Source organism: Ammospiza nelsoni, chromosome 3 (genome assembly GCF_027579445.1).
Source record: "Ammospiza nelsoni isolate bAmmNel1 chromosome 3, bAmmNel1.pri, whole genome shotgun sequence".
Taxonomy (NCBI): domain Eukaryota; kingdom Metazoa; phylum Chordata; class Aves; order Passeriformes; family Passerellidae; genus Ammospiza; species Ammospiza nelsoni.
The window spans coordinates 53957757-53979454 of NC_080635.1; the positions used below are offsets into that span (position 1 = coordinate 53957757).

The 21698-nt window shown below is 38.7% G+C and overlaps 1 protein-coding gene across 2 annotated transcripts in view; it reads right to left on the minus strand.

Annotated features, from left to right (window-relative positions):
* SNX9 (sorting nexin 9) overlaps positions 1–21698 on the minus strand; it is a 61509-nt gene that overhangs the window by 22007 nt on the left and 17804 nt on the right. The window contains exons 2-9 of one of the 2 annotated variants that reach the window (XM_059468386.1): positions 21058–21144; positions 18577–18651; positions 17292–17414; positions 3700–3883; positions 2790–2940; positions 1309–1393; positions 470–595; positions 70–187 (exon numbers count right to left, since the gene is read on the minus strand). In XM_059468386.1, the coding sequence (XP_059324369.1) occupies positions 70–187; positions 470–595; positions 1309–1393; positions 2790–2940; positions 3700–3883; positions 17292–17414; positions 18577–18651; positions 21058–21144 (949 nt within the window). Of the gene's footprint in view, positions 1–69; positions 188–469; positions 596–1308; positions 1394–2789; positions 2944–3699; positions 3884–17291; positions 17415–18576; positions 18652–21057; positions 21145–21698 lie in introns of both variants that reach the window. The other variant, XM_059468385.1, reaches the window with a different exon arrangement.

Here is a 21698-nt window from a genome sequence, read left to right on the forward strand (position 1 = left end):
AGAAATAACCGAACCTTATAAAAATCTGATTTCCTTATTTCCCATGAATTCAGAACTGGGAATACTCACCTGTTACTTGCTTGTCTGGAAGAGAAGGGATTGGAATGGCTAATCCGAATTTAACCAGGAGTCGCTCATACAGCCAGTCAAAGTGCTTGTATCTGTGGTTGACAGACCGATTAGTGTTCTGGAAGAGAAACACAACTCTGAACTTGGACAGGCAGCTACACAGTCACATGAAACAAGCATGACCAGAATGGTAACCACATGGAATAAAAACAAAATCTATGAATTAGAGCCTTAATATAGAAGAACTTGAAATTCTAGAAGAAAGCAAATCCTTGGGGTAAAAAAATATGACAACTATTACTTACTCTTACAATGCCCTTACCAAGTCACACAATTTCTATTTTTATGTACAAATGACACATATTTGTGAGACAAAAGATCCTGTTTCAGATACACTTACAGTGCAGGTCAGCTGATACTCAATGTAGCTCTTGAGACCATACATTTTAGAACCTTTCTTGGGATCTGCCACCACACAGTCAAATGTAGAGGTAGGATATACCCACATTGGGCCATAATCACCAATCTGTAAGAAATTGCAAATATTATCTTTTAATGCATCATGTTGCACAAGTTGCAAACAAGGGGATAAATATCTTCTCTCTTCACTTGAGAGCTTCCATTGATTTCAGTGAGAGGCTGAGAGTCTGGAAACAGAGAGGCTTCTTGCAATCAGGGACAGAAGACCGCAGCTGACTTTATCTTGTGTATCTTACAATTTTTCACAAATAACAAAGGAATGGTGAATTCTAGGACTCTTTTAATCACATTTTGCTAGAACAGCATATAGACAGAAGAGTTTGGTTTTCAGATCAGAAAGTGACCTGACCATCAGGACTGAGCATTGCAAACCTCTACAAATGTAGCTCTTACATGTAACTATCTAGATAATGAATAGACAGTGTAATGCATTTGGTCTGCATCCCAATCCCAAAAAGGCATATGTTCATCACAAGTAATGCAGATAGAGCATGAGGAAAAAAGTACTGAAAAGAATAATCATATCACACTTATAATTTTTATTATGGCAGTTCTATTTCTAATTATGTGTTCATTATTAGTTTCTTCTGACCCAAATATATATAGCAACCTTGAGGATAAAAGTTCAGTAAAGAAAACAGGGAAAGGTAAGGAGCATTATAAAACCCAACCAACCAACAAAACCCAGCCAACCAAAAAAAGAAAACAAAAAAAACCCATACCACCCACACAGAAAAATTATACACAACCCCAGCTTACAATTATGGGAATTTTTTCTTTGGGTTTTGCTAGCTGCTTTGCCAACAGATACTGTTCCATTCCAGGTTTTGCAAATCCAGGAAACCTAACAATTAAATGAAATGATAAGTTAATCCTCCTTCCTTTGACATATGCAGAACTACGTGCTATTACAGGAAAAAAAAAACCCTAAATATTTCTCAAGTGTAGAAAATTTTATGTGAATTACTGCAACAGTCAACATTTTGCATGGAAAAAAGCAGAAGGATCTTGGCTACTGACATCCAGGTTTTTTGTGTTATCTTGTGTGTCTGTGTGTGCAATAGGCTCCTTATTGCAGAGCAAAGTTGTTATTCCTGCTCTGGTGACCATCATACCAAACATACCAGGAGGTCACAAAGTATCATCTATCACTCCTCTGCAGCCCCACCCTCTCTGGAAACACCACACACACAGACAGATGCTCATGCACCTGAGATTTCAAATTACAAGAATTCAATCATCTGAAAGAATCATAAACAAAAGATCGACCAAGTGCTTCTAAACATGAGTTATCTTAAATAATTTATCCACCAATTAAAAGGAAGCCAAACAATCACTATAATATTCTAAAAGTCTTACAAAATTTCTTATAAAAAGTAAATGGTGGTCCTCTTTCTAATTAGGAAGATAATTAGCCCTTGCAGTACTGCCAAACTGCTTGCAGAAACATGAGCAGTAAAGCAGGACTTACTCCATGGACAAAAAAAAAATCTCTTATAAAAGGTATTTTTCTGAGTTTACAACAAGTAAACAATGATGTGCAGGTACTCATGCAACACTGGACATAAAAACCCACTGATGAACAAAATTAACTAGTCATGCAGAGACTGTTGATTTTAGTTAAGATACCCAAGGAACCATTATTCTACCATCTTTTTCCATTCTGCTTTCATCCATTCAGAGATTACCACACACTAGTTCTCAGAGTAACAGCAGCTTCAGAACAAACAAACATTAAGCTACAACATGAGACAATGCTAGTATAACCCTGAAAAAAACTTGATGCTACTGTAGGATTTTTATCTATAAAATAAAACTTTCTGTGGCTCAAGAATCAACTTGGAAGATGCACAAACACAATAGAACAGAACTTTTTCCCACCAGAAACTCAGATTGCTCAAGAACTCTGGGGCAACATCTCTGATCAGTTTCTACTATATGGACAAGTCATCCACCACCTTCGACAGTTAAATTTCAAAGACTTGAAGCTCAGGCATTGTGAAAGTGTCATCTCCCTGTATGACACCTTCAAAAATTACACAGCTTTGTCATGTAGTTTTAAGATTTCAGGGATCTGCGTCCACTGCTTGCTTAAGGAATATGCTGAACTACAAATCCACCTTCTCTTCTGCCCCAAAACTGTAATTTACATTGCTTATTTCAAGGATGTTGAATTTACACATCTTGACAAATTCCAATTCTCTTCAATATATACACATTTTCCCTGTATTTTCCATTACTTGTTAAGTGGTAACTTCATAGCAGCTGCACGAGAGTTTCCACGCTGGACCCCCCCAGCCTCTGATGCCTCCGTCTCCTTGTAACCAAGGTAAGATGGTGATGTTGATTTTGGGTCATCCCAGTCATCATCCCAATCATCGTCATCAGCAGCTGCTGAAGTACAGGAGGGATCAGGGGGCAGGGAAAGGAGAAAGTTACACAATTTCTCTTCAAAAGCAGAAGCAGGTACTTCAGCATGCACATACAAATAATCTACCAGGTAAATATATTAAAATCTCTTTCAGCTTTCTATTCCTCCTCAATTACCACTATCTCCATCAAATACAACCCGCAAAGCAGTGCACTAAAAATCCAGTGAGGGAGAAGAAAATAAAGAAAAAAAAATAAAGAAGAGATGATGGTGTGTTAAGATGAACTCAATTGTGTTCCATATTCATAGACTCCAAGTTAGCATTCCCCAGTTATAGGTTCTCCCCTTAATTTAGGCTGTTACTACAAAAGGTAGAGAAGCCTTCTGAAAAGCTAGTCACTTCTTACAGATTTAAGAGACTATTCCTTCAAAGGCCTGAGAGCACAAATTCAAGAGAGTTTAAAAGTTTGTTATGCAAGCTGAACAACATGCCTGAGAATAGATCATGTATGTACAAGACTTTGGTTCGTCAGATTTCCATAAAAGTTTGCGGTGTATGTTATTGTGGAACCAATTTTTTTGAAAATTATTTAATTTTTTTAAACCCCTACTAATTTAGTGTCCAGCTTACCCACATGGTAATGTGCTGTTAGGAAACTGGTTTGGTTTTGTTTTTTTAAATAAACCATGGTCTATAGTTATGAAAAACAAAATAATTCTTACCTCTACTGCCCACCTACTCTAATTTATTAAGGAAAAAAAGAGCATTATTAGCACACCTGGTCCTTGATATGCCTGTGGATGACCAAATGCTGCTGCTGCCTCCCAGTTGTTTGAAGCGCTGTTTCTCTGGCCAGGTGCACTTTCAGGTTTTGCGGCCCAGCTGTCAACAGCATTTCCATTATCCCAGTTCCCAGACTTCCCAACGTTCCAGCTGGACCAAGGATCATTGGCAATGCTTGCCTACATTGTATGAAGACAAAAGTAAAGAAGAATTGCTGAAGAAATGACCGACAACCACGTACTTTCCTCTTGAAGTCTTTCACCTCCTGTTGGTAGGCTGAGTTTGCATTCAGCACTTCACTTGGATTTAGAAGCAGCTGCCAAATCTTGCATTTCCAGCTACACAACTCTTGCATGCAGCAAGCACTGGGAAGAACTGCTCAGCTTTCCAGCAATGTGACACCAATACATACTAATAAGAGTGCTTCTCCTCAGGGTAACTTAATTATTTGTTGCAACAGTATTAGGAAGCAATCTCACCCATGACAATTATTTTACACTGACACCTCAGTAAGTATGGTATTTGTGAACTATTAATTACCTAAAGCCATGGGCTAATTAGCACATTTAAAACCAGAACTCAAGAATGAGGTTTTTGTAAATACTTATTTTATCAAACTCAGATTAGTGGCTTTACTAAAAGCAAGTAATAAATTTCCCATGCACACCATCACTACTGGTGTGGCAGTTAGGGAGTCAAAGCCTAACCTGATGAGCTTCCCTGTCAGAGCTTAACTCATTCACAGTAAAGATGGGGGAAGAAAAGAGACATCTGCCAGGGAACAGTTTGGTATCTGCCTGTAGACCTACTCTCTCAGCATAAGCTTGTGGTGAAGGCACTCACACACCCCCTTCTGCCAATGCTGCTGTGGAGGTGGAAACCTCAGTGAAGGAGTGCAGAGCAGACATGCTAACTGCTGCATTTGGCAAGTTCATCTTGGCTTAATAGCTTAGCATCCTGCTCAGCTCCTTCATTTTAACAGTACACTTTGAAAAAGCATTGACTAGTTAAGTGTAGTCTACTCCAGACACTTAGTGCAGAGACTTGCTGGCAGAAAGAAAAACTGCACACATATCGAAACCCACACACCCAAAGTGTAGGAGGAAGAAAGAGAAGAGGAAGGAAAGCAAACAAAGCTGAGAAGGCTTGTTTTGTTCAGCAGAGGGAGAAACTGAGTTTTGTAAAAAGAAATCTCAAATCCTACTGATGCTAGTTCATTATTTTTACCATGAAGAAGCATATAGAAGAAAAAGTGCCTTATATAAATTAATTACTATTAGACTACAACATTTACATGTATCTTAGAACATTTGCCAATACAGGAAATTTAATAAAACTCCCACTAAAAATTAAATTATTATCTGCAAAAATGTTGCATAAGTGTCTTACACAAAAAAGGTACAGCTACTCCACATCCCAATTTTTTACACTACATATTCTTTCATCCCATTTTAACTTTGATATTCTACTTAGGAATAAGAAGTCTCCCTTCAGTTTTTTCTTTAAATAAAGTCATCTGACAGTCAGATTTCATAGACAGTACCAAATCATAAAGACTCAAAAATTATGTTATTACATAACACCTTTATATATTTAGGTTCACAACTCCTTACAGGATGTGGAAATTAAGACCAAGCCCCCAAGCTGGGGAGAAAAATCACCATTCACAAGACTCACAAGTGTTAGTAGGTCTCTAGGAATTGAGAGAGAGAGACAGATTATGTGGAAAGCTTCTATAGTGATAGCTTGGGAATTTTTTTTTTTTTTGAGAATGAAACTGATGCAAGAACATTATTCCTTGAGGGAGCAACACTCTGGGATAGCTGATACCCAGTGCTACTTGGAGCAAATTACAAAGATAGCTTATACCAGTCTGCTCTCTTCCTATCTTCACCTGGTGTGAGTCTGTAAAGAGAAATAACCACATGTGGCATTAGCCAGAGCTCATTCCTGGCTAAATGAAAACACACAGGGCTGGGGCCCAACCACATGGAAAAGCATGCTTGATTCTAACATAACTTGGAGCACCTAGAAAAGACTAGTCTGCATAATATTAATGTACCAATACTTCTGCAATATATGTTTTGCTGATCACTAGCAAATGAAAGTCCAGAAGTGGCATGATCACCAAAAGACAGAGTAAAGTTTTCTCTTTTCTGTAGTAGTTCATATGAAATCTGGTACATGAGTAAATAGTAAAGAAACCTTAAAATCTGCTGCAAAAAAAGAGGAGGGCAATAATATTGACACTACTAAAGAATGACTGTCAGGAGCAATCATCACATTCACAGACAAATGCTGATATACACAGATGCTGTACAGCAAAGGGAAATGTATTAATTTAATAATAAATTGTGCTCCCAGATGTCTTATCTCCATGTACCTAGATGGAAGCACTCTTCAATTCAGAAAAATTTACTTCTAAAGTGTCCAAGAAAGCTGTGGGGTAAGCTCTTCCCCTAGGTGTATCACCTATAGGCTATAAAAGGGGTGGAATATACTATTCCCCTCTGTTCCTTTCAGCCAAAGGATCCCCATTTCTTCTGAAGCACTGGGGAAGAGAGCAAGAGATGGCTTAGGAATCTGTAGATCACAACTTTCAAGGAGCACTTACAGGACCCTCTTCAAATTTCTTGAAATGTTTTCCTACATGGACATATACTGTGGACACTCCTAAGTGGCAGTCAACAATCAGAAAACATGGAGAAGGGCTCAGGAATCAGGCCTGCCATCCTCAAGGTCTTGGAGCATCATGGAGGACCAACTAAGGACACAGCAGTTATTAAAAAGGTCATCTCAGCCCCAGTGAGCAATTCTGTGCATTTCAGCCACTGACAATCTTCATACAAGAAACCATTTGTGTGGCCTAGCTCTGGCTGAATAAACTCTAATTAAATCTCAAGTATTTTGCATCAAGCCACATTGTTACAGCTTTAGTTCTCCATAACTGAAATTGATAATCCTCTGATATTTCCTTAGTGAAGAAAGGAGAAGAGCCCTTGCAAGAAGCTGATATTTAGTCAATATAATTTGATACAGCACACCTAATATCCCAGTGTTCAAGCCTTCTCAAAAGTACACAAAAAGAACTGCCACACCCCACAACTAAGAAATTGATCAGCCTTCAAATTAAACATTGCAACTCCTTGCTCCCCAAGGTACATCAGCCACAGCACATTTTCCAAAGACTGATCAGGAGAGCAGAGCTCAACCCACAGGTGATTCAAACAAGAACAATGAGATTAAATTTAAGAATAAACTCCTAAAAGGCAGCTGATTCACCCTTATGTAGACTATTGGGTACTTGCTCACTCCTAATGCCCTAGGAGTAAAAACAAGACAAAAGGCCTATGCTGGGAACTGACAACAGAGGGACCCATTGCTGAATGTTCTAAGAGGATTCCACTAAGGGCAGATTCAAGCTCACTACAGAAACAGATCACTACTGGTGGGGCCTGGAGGATGGGAAGAGAAGCCTAGTATGTTTTTAAAGATCTACTAATAGTTGAATGAGAAAAAATTCCAGCACAACAGAAAAATCCTCAGCTTGGAAGTGGAATGTCAGTATCTTTACCAAAAGAATAATGAATTAAATAGAAGAAGTGACATATTTGTTTTTTTCCAGAGAATTCAAAGCTATTGTAAAGACAGTAAAGCTAAGATGAGGCACTGAGGTATCTTTATTTGCTCTCCTGGCCAACTAATTTGTTTCTGGCAGACTCCTTCCTCCTACTAATGCATGCCGCTGATGGACAAATAGGTCCATTCTACTGCTGAAGGACAAAAGCCAAAACAAACTCAATGTTCAGATGGTAAAACTAATTTAGGTACCCAGAAAGACCTAGGTGAAGTGTGCATCAAAAATAATGACCTCCAACTGTAAGAAATACACCTTGAAATCTACTCAGAGACAGAAGCCATGCTGAAGCAGTGAGTAGCAAAAGTAAGCCTGATCAGATCAAGGGAAGTTCAGGACAGCCAAAGCTGCAATGAGAAGTGTTATGCTCCTGAAGAGGGGTTTAAAAGAGACAGACAGCACAGAGCAATGGCAGAAAACACAAGAAAAGTCAAGGTGACTCAGTTCAATAGCTCACAGGAATGAACATACCTCTCCAGTTTTATAGCTGCCTTAGTTACCTGCATGGAAACAAAGCCTTAAGCATACTCAGACATTACACTAAACTTCTTTGGATAACAGTCTCTGATAGACGCATTAAAAAAACCCCCAAACAACTGAGTATATAGACAGACACCTTAAAAATTAAGTGCTTTTCTCCATGAAGAAAGATGAAGGGCTAAAAGCCTATTCTACAGCAATCACAGAACTGCATTCACTGTGCTGTTTAAGATAGAACAAGTGTGCACATTAGCAGATAACTGAAGCAGCTGCCATACCTACAATACTTTATGGCTAAGCTTTCTTCTGAGTAGATAATTATGTTAGCATTGTGGTCCAGGGCATTTCTTCCATTTCTGAAGGAAGGCCCTCTTTTCTATAGTACAACACAAACATCATTAAAGAAATCCTCTAGGAAAAGCAAAAGTGGAGATGGGCTAGATTTTAAAGAATAACCAACTTTATGGATTTAGATACCAGAATGTTCCCTCAGATAAATACTTGACAGCAACATGACCTCCGGAAGCAGCTGCCAAGGAAGCTGTAGTAATGCTGTTCTAGGAACCCATCTGTCTTTCAGCCACTCCTGTCTTCTCACTTCCTTCCTGAGGAAACAATCATCCAACACTTCCACTACCAATCCCACTGCCCCCTTCAAAACTGTGCACCAGAGCTGGGATTTGCAGCCTCAAACAACCAAAAGCCCAGACACAACTACTGGATACTCCCTGTTTTCAGCAGGAAATAAATTTAAACCACCAGTGGACAAACTGAGATAGCAGCATGAGCAGAGCTGTTCGTTTTTTGTTCTTTTCCTGTTTCAAATCCCATTTCCTTACCTATAAGCTTATTTACAACCAAACTGGACTAGGGGCTGCATTGCCTGTGCACAGTGCAGGCACAGGATTTCCGTCTATCATCTCCTGATTCAGCACAGAAAATCCATCTTTGAAGTATGGTATGGTGTTTTAGAAAGATACATAATTTAGACTTGAGTAAAGAATACTGAGTGATAGGATGAGGGGAGGGAAAACACATCTATTGTCACCCTGACTGCTTTAGGGAAATTTTTTTTTAATTAAAGTTTGCTTAATTTCAAATTTTAGACACTAAAAATTCTATATAATTTATTCAATAGAGCTCTCTCAGGTTTCTGTTTTTGTTACTCACACCTGCATATGTAAATGACAATCAAGTCACTTCTTTATATCCTTGTCTTCTCTTAAGCTGATTTCAATTCTTAACGGTTTTTTATTGAAACTCAGATGAGAAATTTCAGACAGTTTTCTAAGTAGCAATCACAGCAATGCCAGAAAGAGAAGAAAGACTCCCTGTTCCTCTTTGACGTTGACTTGTGTCATCTAGACATCCCAGGATCTGGCTACAAAGATTAAACAAGGTTTTATCCCTCCTTTTTGGGAAAAGCACTCTATTTCTGTTTGGAAACAGAGAAGGGGGTGTCCCTAGTTGTCTTTTTTTTTCTTTCTTTTTTTTTTTTTAGGAATTTAAGTGTTCCTGCCTATTTTCAGTTTATCACTTTCAATTACAAATGCCCGTGATTCTACTTTAAAAGAAGTGCTCAGTGAGCAAAAAACCCCAAACCAAAAACAAAAAACACCACCAAAAGCAAACAAACAAACAAACCCCCAAAACAAACAAAAAAAACCACCTCAGGAAGGAAACACATATTGCAGTAAGCCCCCTGCTGTGGTGTAGGGAAATGTGCAACACATGTGCCACATGGCACTGTAAGTTTGCAGGTTAGCAGAAATGCTTACAATCCCAGGTACCAGCACAGGCTGGGGACTGGCCTGCTGGGAAGCAGCTCTGCAGAGAAGGTCCTGGAGGTCCTGGTGGAAAACAAGCTGTCCATGAGCCAGCAGTGTGTCCTGGTGGCCAAGAAGGCCAATGGCACCCTGGGTGCATCAGAAAGAGCATTGCCAGCAGGTTGAGGGAGGTGATGCTGCCCCTCTGCTCAGCCCTGGTGAGGCCTCATCTGGAGAGCTGTGCCCACTTCTGGGCTCCTCAGCAAAAGAGAGACATGGAGCCCTTGGAGCAGATTCAAAGGAGGGCTACAAAGCTGATTAAGGGACTGGAGCACCTCTCTTAAGAGGAAAGGCTGAGGGAGCTGGGCCTGTTCAGTCTTGAGAAGAGAGGACTGAGGGGACCTCACCAATGTCTGAGTATCTGAAGGGAGTGTGCCAAGAGGATGGGTCCAGGCTCAGTTCAGTGGTGCCCAGGAATAGGACAAGGGGCAGTGAGCAGAAACTGATGCACAGGAAGTTCCATCTGAGCAGAAGGAAGAATTTCTTTACTGTGTGAGTGACTGTGCACTGGGAACAGGTTGCCCAGAGAGGTTGTGGAGTTCTCCTCACTGGAGATAGCAAACAACCATCTGGACACAGTTCTGCACCATATGCTCTAGGATGACCCTGCTTGAGTTGGGAGGTCAAACCAGACCCACTGTGGTCCCTTCCAGCCTGACCCATTCTGCAATTCTATGAATCAGACAAGGAAAAAAAGCATACCAACACTGCAAATTGTGGAAAACTCTTTCAATAGTAATATTTTGCCCGAGGGTATGGATGTAGATGAAGGCGATGAGTGATCACAGTATTACACCAGTTTAACAACTTCCTGCCTAAACCTTTGCATTCCACTGGATCATCCACAAAAAAACTCAACACAACTCTATAATTGGAATTGATAAAATCACTGTCATATGTTGATGGTTATTTTTTAATATGTAAATGTGATTCATTTCAAAACAAGCAAGACACTGTTTTCAGTACTGTAGAGAAGCCATTGCCTTGTACTTTGCTTAAATGAAAGTTGGTCGCAAATTCCTGTTACCAGTCTGAATGCAGGTGGTGGAGGGGAAAGAGTTGCTCTCAAATCACATGCAGCAATAAAGGATTTTATAGTGTTATTATCTGTAACAGGAACTAGAAGTTACAACTGTAATTGTAGCTCCCTTGGTGAACCTACTTGCATACTTTATATGATAATTTAGCATACTGGTTTAACAAGACAAACTGGACCTAGTCAAGTACAAGTGAGTTACATTTCCTGTGATGATACTTCTCCTTTACTACACACACAGATTCATCAGAGAACAGAAATGTTCTCTGCTACAGGAATTTAATAACATGCATGTCAGAATTTCCACATAAGTAGATTACTGCACTTTTAATAGAAGCATTATATTTATTTTCTTTAATCTTAGCATTTATTGCTGCTCACAGCAATTCAGGGAGGGGGAGTCGGAGTTATGGTATGCAAATTTAACAATGATAATTTGCCTTTCCAGCACTTCATTGCAAAAAGCCTGAAAGACATGAAGTAAAATTTTGGGAATAACTTCCTTGGTGCTCTCCTTACCCATATTCAACAACTTATGTCTACATACCAGGTAACTTGAGTTGCCTCAGCTCCTGGACATCAAACTAAGTGTTTTCACTAGCTACTTATTCATCCTGTCTATACGCAAGTCCCACAGCTTTCAGAAGGGAAAGGATTTTGCATACATACGAATCCATTTATCTCACTTCGTTTCTGTGAGAGAAACCATCCCAACTGATTTCACTCTCACCATTGGATAAAGCAATACGAACATCAGAGGTTTCTGTTAAATGCTTCCTGACCTATTCATGAGGCCTTGCTGCTCTGCTGAAGATACAGAACATGTGGATTCTCTAGGGTTAACACGAATCAATGGAAAAACTGTAATTCACAAAAATGCTAACTCTCAGGATACTTATTTTATCCCAAACTAAGAAGAACTGTGCAGTCATCTTCATCAAGAACTAGACTTGGCAGTGATTAGAGAATCAGTGTCAAGAAAAGGGAACAAATTCTTCTACAAATGCAACATACAGTTTGGTACAAGAACTATTTTTGTATCTTAAATATAGGGAAGCCACATCTACAGCCCCTACGTCAATGAAGCTGTGATCCACTTCCACCCTGAAACAGAGAAGCAGTAGCCCAATTTATTTTCATTTATACATCTCTAATACTAGCTTTCTATTCAGCAGAGAAGGGAAAAAAAAGAAAGCAAGCAAAAAAAGCTATACTGAGCTCTAGAATGAAGGGAGGAGAAACCATACAAACTAAAATACACAGAATACTAAAGTTTATAGCATTTCTGTCCTCTGTTCAAGGCTGCAGGTTACACAGGCTGTAAACAGCTGGACTACATTGTGACAAGTTGTACATACAGTCTACTTATGGACCACTCATGAAATTGCTGAAATTACTGTACAGAGAGTGTTTTAACTTCCCAACAAAAAGAAGTAGCTTGCACCAATATAGTTGTAACAAAATCTAAATAATTCAGATAAACACTATCATTAAAAGAGAGCTGCTACTTGTTCACAACTTTTAAAGCACTTCAGGTAAGATAAATGAAAAAATACCACAAGCTGTGGTTCAGAATAGGGGAAGAGAGATCATTGCTGTTAAAACAGCAGTCTCTGAACCTGAAACACAAACCAAATAAATGCAAATACATCCTTAACTGGAGAAGCACTAATCTTGACTACCAGAAAAAACCCCAAACCAACCCAGCTGGAGGAGACAACTCAGAATGAATTTTACATTACTGATTGTATTTCCATACATACTTAAATTATGAAGGCTCCAAAGTTACCAAGATAATAACCTCTTCATCAACTGCAATAAGAAGCACTATCTAGAGGTGTGAAAGAGAATATCCTCTACTGCTACAGCCTCTGGAATAAACTCAGCATCAAAGACATACTATAAGAGAAAAACACGTGATGCATTTTACATCAAAAATTATGATCTTTTTGTTCGCTACTTGAGAGGTTCACTTGGCTTACCCTGACAAAATTTATACTCATTTCAGTGCCATTATTCCAATTCCAACAGAGTCTACAGGTAACTTACTTTAAGATATATATATATATGCAACTCTAACCAATAGAAATAGCATAAGTGCTGATATACTTACTCACCGGTTGTTCCAAATGACAGACTGAAATTAGCACCTTGCATTGCCACTCAGAGGAACAGTGGATTGACAGAGAAGAAAGATTACTCATTCCCTCTGCACTCTATATCCAAGAGCTACCAAGTCAAAACAGCATGAGACTTAGAAAAGCCAAGCCAAGCCTCCATCCTTGGCAACTAAGGCTTCCTTAAATTGTATTTTTATGAATAATTTTTTAAAGCTTTTCAGACATTAAAGCACAAATGTTACAGGCAGATGCAACATTAAATTCTCCTATCTGCTTATCTTCTTCTAAGTGTGTGAATAGTTACCTTGAGTCAAATTTTTCCCTCATTTTGTGTTTAATTAGCTTCACTGCTTCCCCTTTGCTTTCATGTCCCCAGCATCTTCTCAGATAGCTCTTTAAAAGAGCAGCTGCACACTTTATCAAGGCAGCCATTGCTGGGACACTGCTGATGCCAGGAATGAGCTGGATAGAGTGAACTGCCAAGGGTCAGGTGGAATTTTTCTCCTTAGGAATCATCCCTGTGGCCCTTTTCTACTGTCACTTTACATCTGTGGCAACCCCAGGCAGGGTACAATATCAAAGTGTTGCTGTGGTTACTGAGTCTTTCTCACTGAAGAAAAGAAAGGAAAAGAAACTGCTTTTAATAATTGTTCTTTAATTACTTCTCAGGAGATTATTTGCTGAACAACAACAAAAACTTTCTTAAGAAAATAGACAGAGAGCAGACAGGGATAGAAAAGAGACAGGGAGCAGAACTGTGTTGGAGTCAATGATGTTTCCTTAACACCAAAAAATTATGGTTTCCAGAGTAGGAAACCAAAAGTCTCTTGTTGACTGGAAAGCAAAAAGGGATGGGGGAAGAAGGAGAAGAGTTGCTTTTTATCTTCCTGAGCAATGGTTATGCATGATGGGGCTCTGCTTTCCTGGAGATGGCTGAACACCTGAGTGCCCATGGGAAGCAGAAAATGAATGACTTACTTTGCTTTGCCTGCATGTGAAGCTTTTGCTTTACCTACTATGCTGTCTCTATCTCCACCCAAGAGTTTACCCATGTTTACCCTTCTTGTTCTCTCCCCCCCTCCTCTGAGTGGCTTGAGCTGCCTACCAGGGTTAAATCACAACACTGTGGTTTAACTGGGCTCCTAAAAACAGAAAAGGAAAAAGCACCACACTCACATTTCAACTCAGCCAAATCTATTATTTTTAATAAAGCTTGGCACTGAAAGACTATACAACAACCTGGTTTGGGTTTTTTGTACTTACTGTTAGAAGAATGGAAGGAATTCTAAGAATTAAAACATCTTCTGACTTACTGAATTGGGGAGTGGGGGCGTTGTGCAACCATGTGTATGTGAGAGTGACAATGTTTATACAAAGCAATTTCTTCAATACAACAGTAGTAAGAAAAAAATCCTAAATCATCCTGTTTATTTAGAATTGCTTTTATAAAGATTTCTTGCAATAAACTTGCAACCTCAACATGTTACTGCAAAATATAATAGATACCATCAAATATCAGCATTTAGGAATATTGCTATATCTTACTCAGTCTACCAGACTAATCTATCTACAAATATTTTAGTTTCCACTACAGTGCTACCTCCAGCATCCATTCCTCTTACACTGACACACAATTTATCATTTTTCTTAACCCTCCAGAGCCTGATGTGAGTTTTGTTTAAGATTAAAAACTTTGTATATTGACCTAGTTGGTCATTAAAGCTTTGAACAGGCTGTGCATCTGAACTCAAGTCTAAGTGCCTCAGCGAACTCATGCTGAAAAACATAAATCTTATTGCAACTAAATTCAGAGTAATACATCTAGGAAGAAGGGCCATACCCACAAAGTAGGAGATTGCATTCTTATTGAAAGTGGCTCTTATTGAAAAAGACATGCCAGTTTTCAGGGGATGAGTGACTCAGCCTGACCTCCTGGTGCAGTATTACTGGAAGCAAAGCAATCCTTCTCTCTATCAGGTGTTTCTACACCGGTGCAGCAATGTCAAATCTGTCTGACACTGCGCGATCGATGCACACAGGAGCAATGCACACACTTCACAGACACAAGATCAAAGTCACTGCAGAAGAAAGCTTGCTTTTCTTCCTGAGAGCAAGAAAATAGGGTCTTGCACCACACAGACAGAACAAACAGACAGAATTTCTTAATTAAGATGACAATTAGCCACAGAATTCTTGCAAAGAGAAAATGCCTGCACTAGAGAGCTCTCTGATCTGGGAGAAAGGCCTAACAGTCAAAAGTGGAAGCCAGAACTGCTTCCACACTGCTTAGTATACAAATTAAAATCCCATTAGCAATAAGCCACTAGAAAAAACTACCAGATATATGTCAGAAGCTGCAGAAACCAGTACTCAAATCAAGATCTACAATTTTCTAGAAATAGCCGTTACTGAACTCAGCTAAAGAAAAATACACTTGAGAAAATGAAAATAACTTTTGACATAAAACCCTGACCACACAACAGAATGGTTCCTCCTATGGCAAAAAATCATGAAAACTGAAGACCTAAAGACACCAGCCTGATGAAGGCTTCCCCTGCATCTTGCATGGCCTTGACTCCATCCAGGTGCACATTGTCCTCCTCTCTCCCCCTCTCCATGTCACTAATATAGATTTACCATAATGCACTACAGTACAGTGGTCCCTCCAGCTATCTCACACAGCATCTGAAGGATAACTGAGAGGAACAGGACACTTCTAAGAGTAGGGCACTGATGCAAATATGACAAGCTGTTTTCATGAAGTTACCCTTTTCCAAAATCTATGAAAAACCCCACAATCTGTATATATTACAGGGACAGTACACTGTTTATCTTCTGTAAACTACAGTGTAAAATGACCCCATTTTCAAGCTTTTCACTGCTCTAGAAATGCAACTTCCAAAACTAGACTGCCAAAGTAATTCTCTATTATTTAGAATATAAGAGATTTTAATCTTTATTTTATAACTTTATTTTAACCTTTCCCACTGCACAGACAAGACCTTTTCTCTTCTCCAAGCACAAGCACCATGTGTTAAGCACAAAACAAGCTCCGACAGATACCTCTATTCCCATTCCAAATATTCGGTGTATTAGATTAGTAAGTAATTCTTCCTAGATCAAATTAAGTTATGTTTCTCCTCTGAGAAACAGTACTCTCTGATTTGGCAGCAAGTAGCTGCTGCAAATATCTCAAGCCTTCTCAGATGCAAAGTTTTGCTAGAAACACTAAAGTAGGAAAAAAATGGGGCAAGAGTAACAGACAGCAAGGCAGAAAAGAGGTTCCCCATTTTGCCTCAAACTACTGCAGTTTTTACTGAGGCAAAACTAACCTATAATCAAAACCTTTGGCTCAGTCTGACATGAAAAACTCATGAAGCATTTAATGAATTCTGTGTTTAGCCTTACATATTAACTGGCTATCAATTAAAATAAATAAACATTGAGACAGTCACAGTGAGGTTTGGAGTCCTCTAGTGAGAACATGCAATCTCAAAATAACAATCCTGGCATTGTCCAGCTGACTACAAGGAAGCCCAAATCAAACACTCTATAGTCAATGAACAACATTCACTGTCATACAAATGTAGAGTTTTCAAAGGATCCCACTTCATGTCAAAGTCCTGTGGTGCAATTAAGAAAACTAATAACTGATATTTAACTGACCTACAAACCAGGTGTGTCCCCCCAGCTGTTACCATAAGTAATGCATTTACTTCCCAACACAGAAGACCTTTGCATGCTGCTGTAGGAAAAAAAATGCAGATTTTGTTCTTCTGTTGACCTATGGACTTCAAAATGTTTAACTTCCTACATGTGGGACATGCACCAGTATGCAAACCATAAAATCCACTTCTGTTTAAGATAATGTGTCCTCAGATATTTAACCTGGAACTAAATATTTGCTGCTTAATGAACTGGTGCACTAGGCAAAACTCTGTGAATAGAGGAACAAAAATATTCTTGCAGCAAACCGAAAGTCAGCCTCTTCTCCAACTGATAATGCATGAATTTACTTCATCTCTTTTAGTCCAAGAAACTACTCTTACTGAAATTCTGAGAAAGAAATATATCCATTCACTCTGGCTGCTGATGTATAAATCCCCTAATTGTATAAGACATCAAAAAAACAAAGCTCTGGTTCCTTAATAAGGTTAGCATACTAAAAGAAGTAGCTTGAAAATAAAATACATTTGCTAAGAGTGCGCTTACACTTACAGAGACTGAAGTAGTCACAGATTTATATCATTGCAGACTGGAAAGAATAAAAATGCTCCATTTCTGAAAGTGTTAAGACTACTAAATTTTCCAGCAGTGACAGTATCTGACCAGTCACACACATCATTAATATTCAACAAAAACATTCCCTAATGAAAACACAATTATTTTAATTAGTACTTTCATGAAGGTTCACAAATAAAGTACAGCAAGCAATTACATCAATAGAAGTTTCCATGCCCACAGTGCCCAAAAAACCACAAGACATACCTGATTACTGCTTTTGGCAGCAGAGTTGGTCTGAGCTGTACTTGAAGAAAGGGAATCAAAAAAGGCCTGATCAGCTAATGAGTTACCACAGCTAATGCCATCCTTTGCACCTTCTGTTATAATCTGAAATGGAAAAGGTTGAGAAAGATTTTTCATGCTTCAATTAACCAAATTATGCTTTATCATGTATAATCATACTAACACTCATATCACTAGACTTTAAGATGTTTGCACATAACCTTTTTAAGTTCAAATTCAATTGCATTTTTTACAAGAAGTTGACATGATACTCTGGAGGATTTACTTCCACACCAGATGGAACTAGGTTGCCTTACAACTACAACATACAAGACTGTTGTGGCAGAGAACACCTATCTAGAAATTGCTTAGGGAATAAAGGTTGTTAATGCAAGCGCCTGGAGGCTGTTAACTCAGTGCTCAGGGGATGGATTTGGGCCAGTACGTTTAGAAAGCCAAAAGCTACCAGACCATGAGCTGACCAACTGAAGCAAAAACACAAGGTCATGTGAGCCAGAGTGATCCTGCTTTCCCTTCCCCTCCTCCCCCTTTTGTTTTTATTTAATAAACACAGCACTGCTGAAGGAAGAGAGACACATGCCTTAAGAGGCTGCAGGAATTACAGCCAAGGTATTCACCCAACTAACCAGCAACCTGCACACATGCAGACACTGGGCCATCCAAGAGTGAATGTGACTGCAGTCTTTGCACTGTGATCCCATTCCACCCCCAAAACGATACCACTGGTCTTTAAAGAACAATCAGGACAACACACACTGAAGAGACAACAGAGGGTCTCAGTAAGAAGAAAAGCTGAGTAGCCCCTGGATTTGGTAACCCACATCCTGAGCCCCAGAAATGTGGCTCCATTCCAGATTTATAAGCATGTGTCAAGTTTGCCACAGCAACACCAGTGTATATATGCATTACTCATTTAACTTTCATATTGCTATCTTCAGACAGAAAAAAGTCCCAATTATTGGATTATGAGACCCCCAAAACCAAAGCAGATTCAAAACAACTCATGTTCTGCAGATCAGCTGTATTTACTATAGACAGCTTCCTCTTGCATTTCTTGGTAAACCACTGAGAAGCTCAGGAGCTTCGGATGGCACGTTTGCACTGGTGTCCAAAGCCAGCTACAATTGCTACAATGAGACTATATATTCCAAGCTTTCTGTTTGAGCTTTTCAGTTTGGTCAGCAAACCAGATGATGGCCTTTTCAGCAGTTCTGCTTTCTTAGTGCTGAGCAGTGTAGTCACTTACCTCAACATAATCTGTTGGAACAAGTCCTCTCTCGCCTTGGCTGTTTTTTCCTTCTAACCAGCCTCCACCAACATCCTAAAAGAATTAATATAGACATGATTTTGCTAGATGGGTCCCATAACACGCTTCAAATAGCTCAGCAGGAAGCACTGTCCTGCTGTCAAATGTCAAATGCTCAGCAGGAAGCACTGTCTTGCTGTCAATGTTCAAAACACAGTTATGATTGTGAAACTGAACAAACTCACTCAAAGCTGCTGAAGCAGCAGATACTCATTTAAACATAATGCAGATCATGCTGATTTTACACAACTATTCTGGACTTCAGATTTTAACAAGCATGAAGGGGAAAAATAATTGATTTTTCAGCACTGTTGATCATTTATGAAACCACAATCAATTGTCTGGCCACAGACTGCATATAAACACAGCTATTAGTATGTCCATTTCAATGAATTAATTTTAATCAACAGACTATAAAGAAACAAGACGCAAAGAACAAAACAGTTGGTGATGTCTGTAAAACCTCTGCCTCATTTATTGAAGGTGCAGAGACATGTGATGAGTGAGAGCTATCACCCACAGAAATGTTAAGGCTATTCTCAAAAATTAAAAAAGCCACATGCCACGTAAGATCTGGACTGATTCTTTCCACTTCACATTTCTTTTCAGAAGCAGTCTTATGCTATTAGTTTAGAAGAAAATAACAACACTTCAGCTCTGATCTCAGTGGGACATCCTGATATTGTTTGGGGTTTTTTAGACACATATTCTACATACACTACGAAAGCTCTGTAGACATTTGCAGTTAAGTGAAGTTAATTCCGGGACAACATTATCTGGAATAAGCCAGCTCTGCTTTAAATCAACCTGTTTAGGGAACACACAGCTACATGTCAAGCTAGTTCACAGATGAAAACTGGAGATGTATATTCTAGACAGTGATTACTAAATTTTACATTTTCTTAATTTGTTTTTTAACTGATGTATTTCTTTATTCACAATTTTGTTCTTTCACTTCAAAATTTTATATAGTTCTGCACTTTACAGGCATTCCAATAAGGAGAAGCCTGCTTATGTATTCAAGATTTTATGCAGTAAAGATCAAGCAGTTAGTAAAATAACAACTTGAATTTATTTTCTCTTACATACCTAAAAGCTTACTATTCAAGAACACAAAAATAATTAGACATCTCAGATTATAAATTCAACTAGCTTGATTAAACTGCAAGAGCAATGACATCTTAAGCCAGAAGTCATATTTGCACTGCTACACTTGAAAGCAATCATCATTGGACTTGCATGACTTCAGCTATTGCCATCTAAACTTATCATATAAAAAAAGACCAAGAGCCTTTGGGGCAATTTATCATGAACACATAAAACAAAGTTTTACTTGTTTTTGTGTGTACTGCCTTAAGCCACAGATGCCTTGGTCAGTGAGAACTAGCTTAAAAGTGGTGATCTACTTATATTTAGTCTTACTTTTGTGAAATAGCATTAAGGTCCTGAAGTCATTCAAAATGTTACCCCTGTCATAGCACGGCACACTATCCAAGAGGGTGCTGGCTCTGTTAAATATCTGCTTCAAGTATCTAAGATCAGTAGAACAAAAAATTATCAGGATTACACATGACTAGAATCTTCAAAGAATTGAGTTTATTCTGCAGAATTTGTGCGTTTTACACAAATGGATAAATAAGACTGGGCTTCATGATCAGGTAGTTTTTGTTTGCATTTGTTTCAAAAGGCAAGCCTATTCACTAAGCCATATCATTACACAAAATTGAAAGCAGAACCAACTAATACTTTGTTAACAAGAGTAATTATATATGACAATTAAAGTACACTGAAATTCAAAATGTGGACATAAATCAAATGTCAGTGCTAAAAAGCCTATTCATTTAACAATGCCCTGATAGAATTGTGATAGTATTGTCACCACTTCTTTCCTACGCCTTGTTCATATTACTTTAAAGGACACAAAATTTCAGTAAAAAATTTTTGTTGTGAGTTGTTTACCAAACTTGGAATGCTGAAGTCATTGATTAAGAAACTCAAAACTGAGAAGTGCACTGGATGTCCCATTTAAATGCAAGTGGCAAGCATATGAAAGATTACATACACACAAAATGTACAATATTAGGCACACAAAAATAGACAAGGCATTCAGATGTACAAGCTATCACCACCATTAGTTCCTTCCTTTTACTTGTCTCTCAGCTCTGTTTAGAGGAAAACAAAGCTGAGTACATTCTTATGTATGTGGGCACAGTTTGAGAAGGCCCCATCCTCCAAAACATTGCATTTGTTTCCACAAGACTATTAGAAAATTCTTTGTATTCTGGTTTTTTTTTTTTTTCTAATTCTTCAGGGAAGGGTAACCAGGCCTTTCAGATATCACCAGCACCATTTTCCTTCAATCTGCTGATGGAAGTAGGTCAGGAAAGTGCACTGAAGCAAATTCCATCTCAGTTTTCTTACCGGGTTGGTGATTGTGATGATCTCCCCTTCACTGACCGTCAGCTCATTGTTTCCAGGCTCAGCAGCAAAATCATACATAACACGAGCCTGTGTGTGGGAAAGAACATAACAGTGAGGCTTCCAGCTTCTGTGGAAGGTTTCATTAAGAAAGCATCAGCACAAATTATCCTTAACTTACAGAAATAGTCACTGGGGGAAGGCTGAATGTACAAAGAGCAACTCAGCACATAGGAAGCTGACATTTCCTAGATTTGAACTGCACACTCAACAGTAACAACAACTTCAAAAGATAAAAATCTCATGTGGAGCTTGTTGGAGATAATCTACCACAAAGATTAAGACTGGTTGTCTTCGGTCACGTCCAGAACTACATGTACAATGTTTTCCAGGGGAAGAAGGAAAAGTTCCTAACTTTAGCAAACAATTCTTCTTTTTTTTGTTTGTTTTATACAAGACATATTCCAACTCCAATTTGGGTAAAGGGAAGTAGTTCACAGAGCAAGCAATTCAGAAAAAGAAAAGCAAGTAACTGCAGATGTAAGTAACCACTGCTGTGCATAAAATGTAATGAGACTCTGTATGGGAAGAATTATGCAAATGCAGAAACAAGCAGTGAGACTAGACTTGTTATACCTGGCATG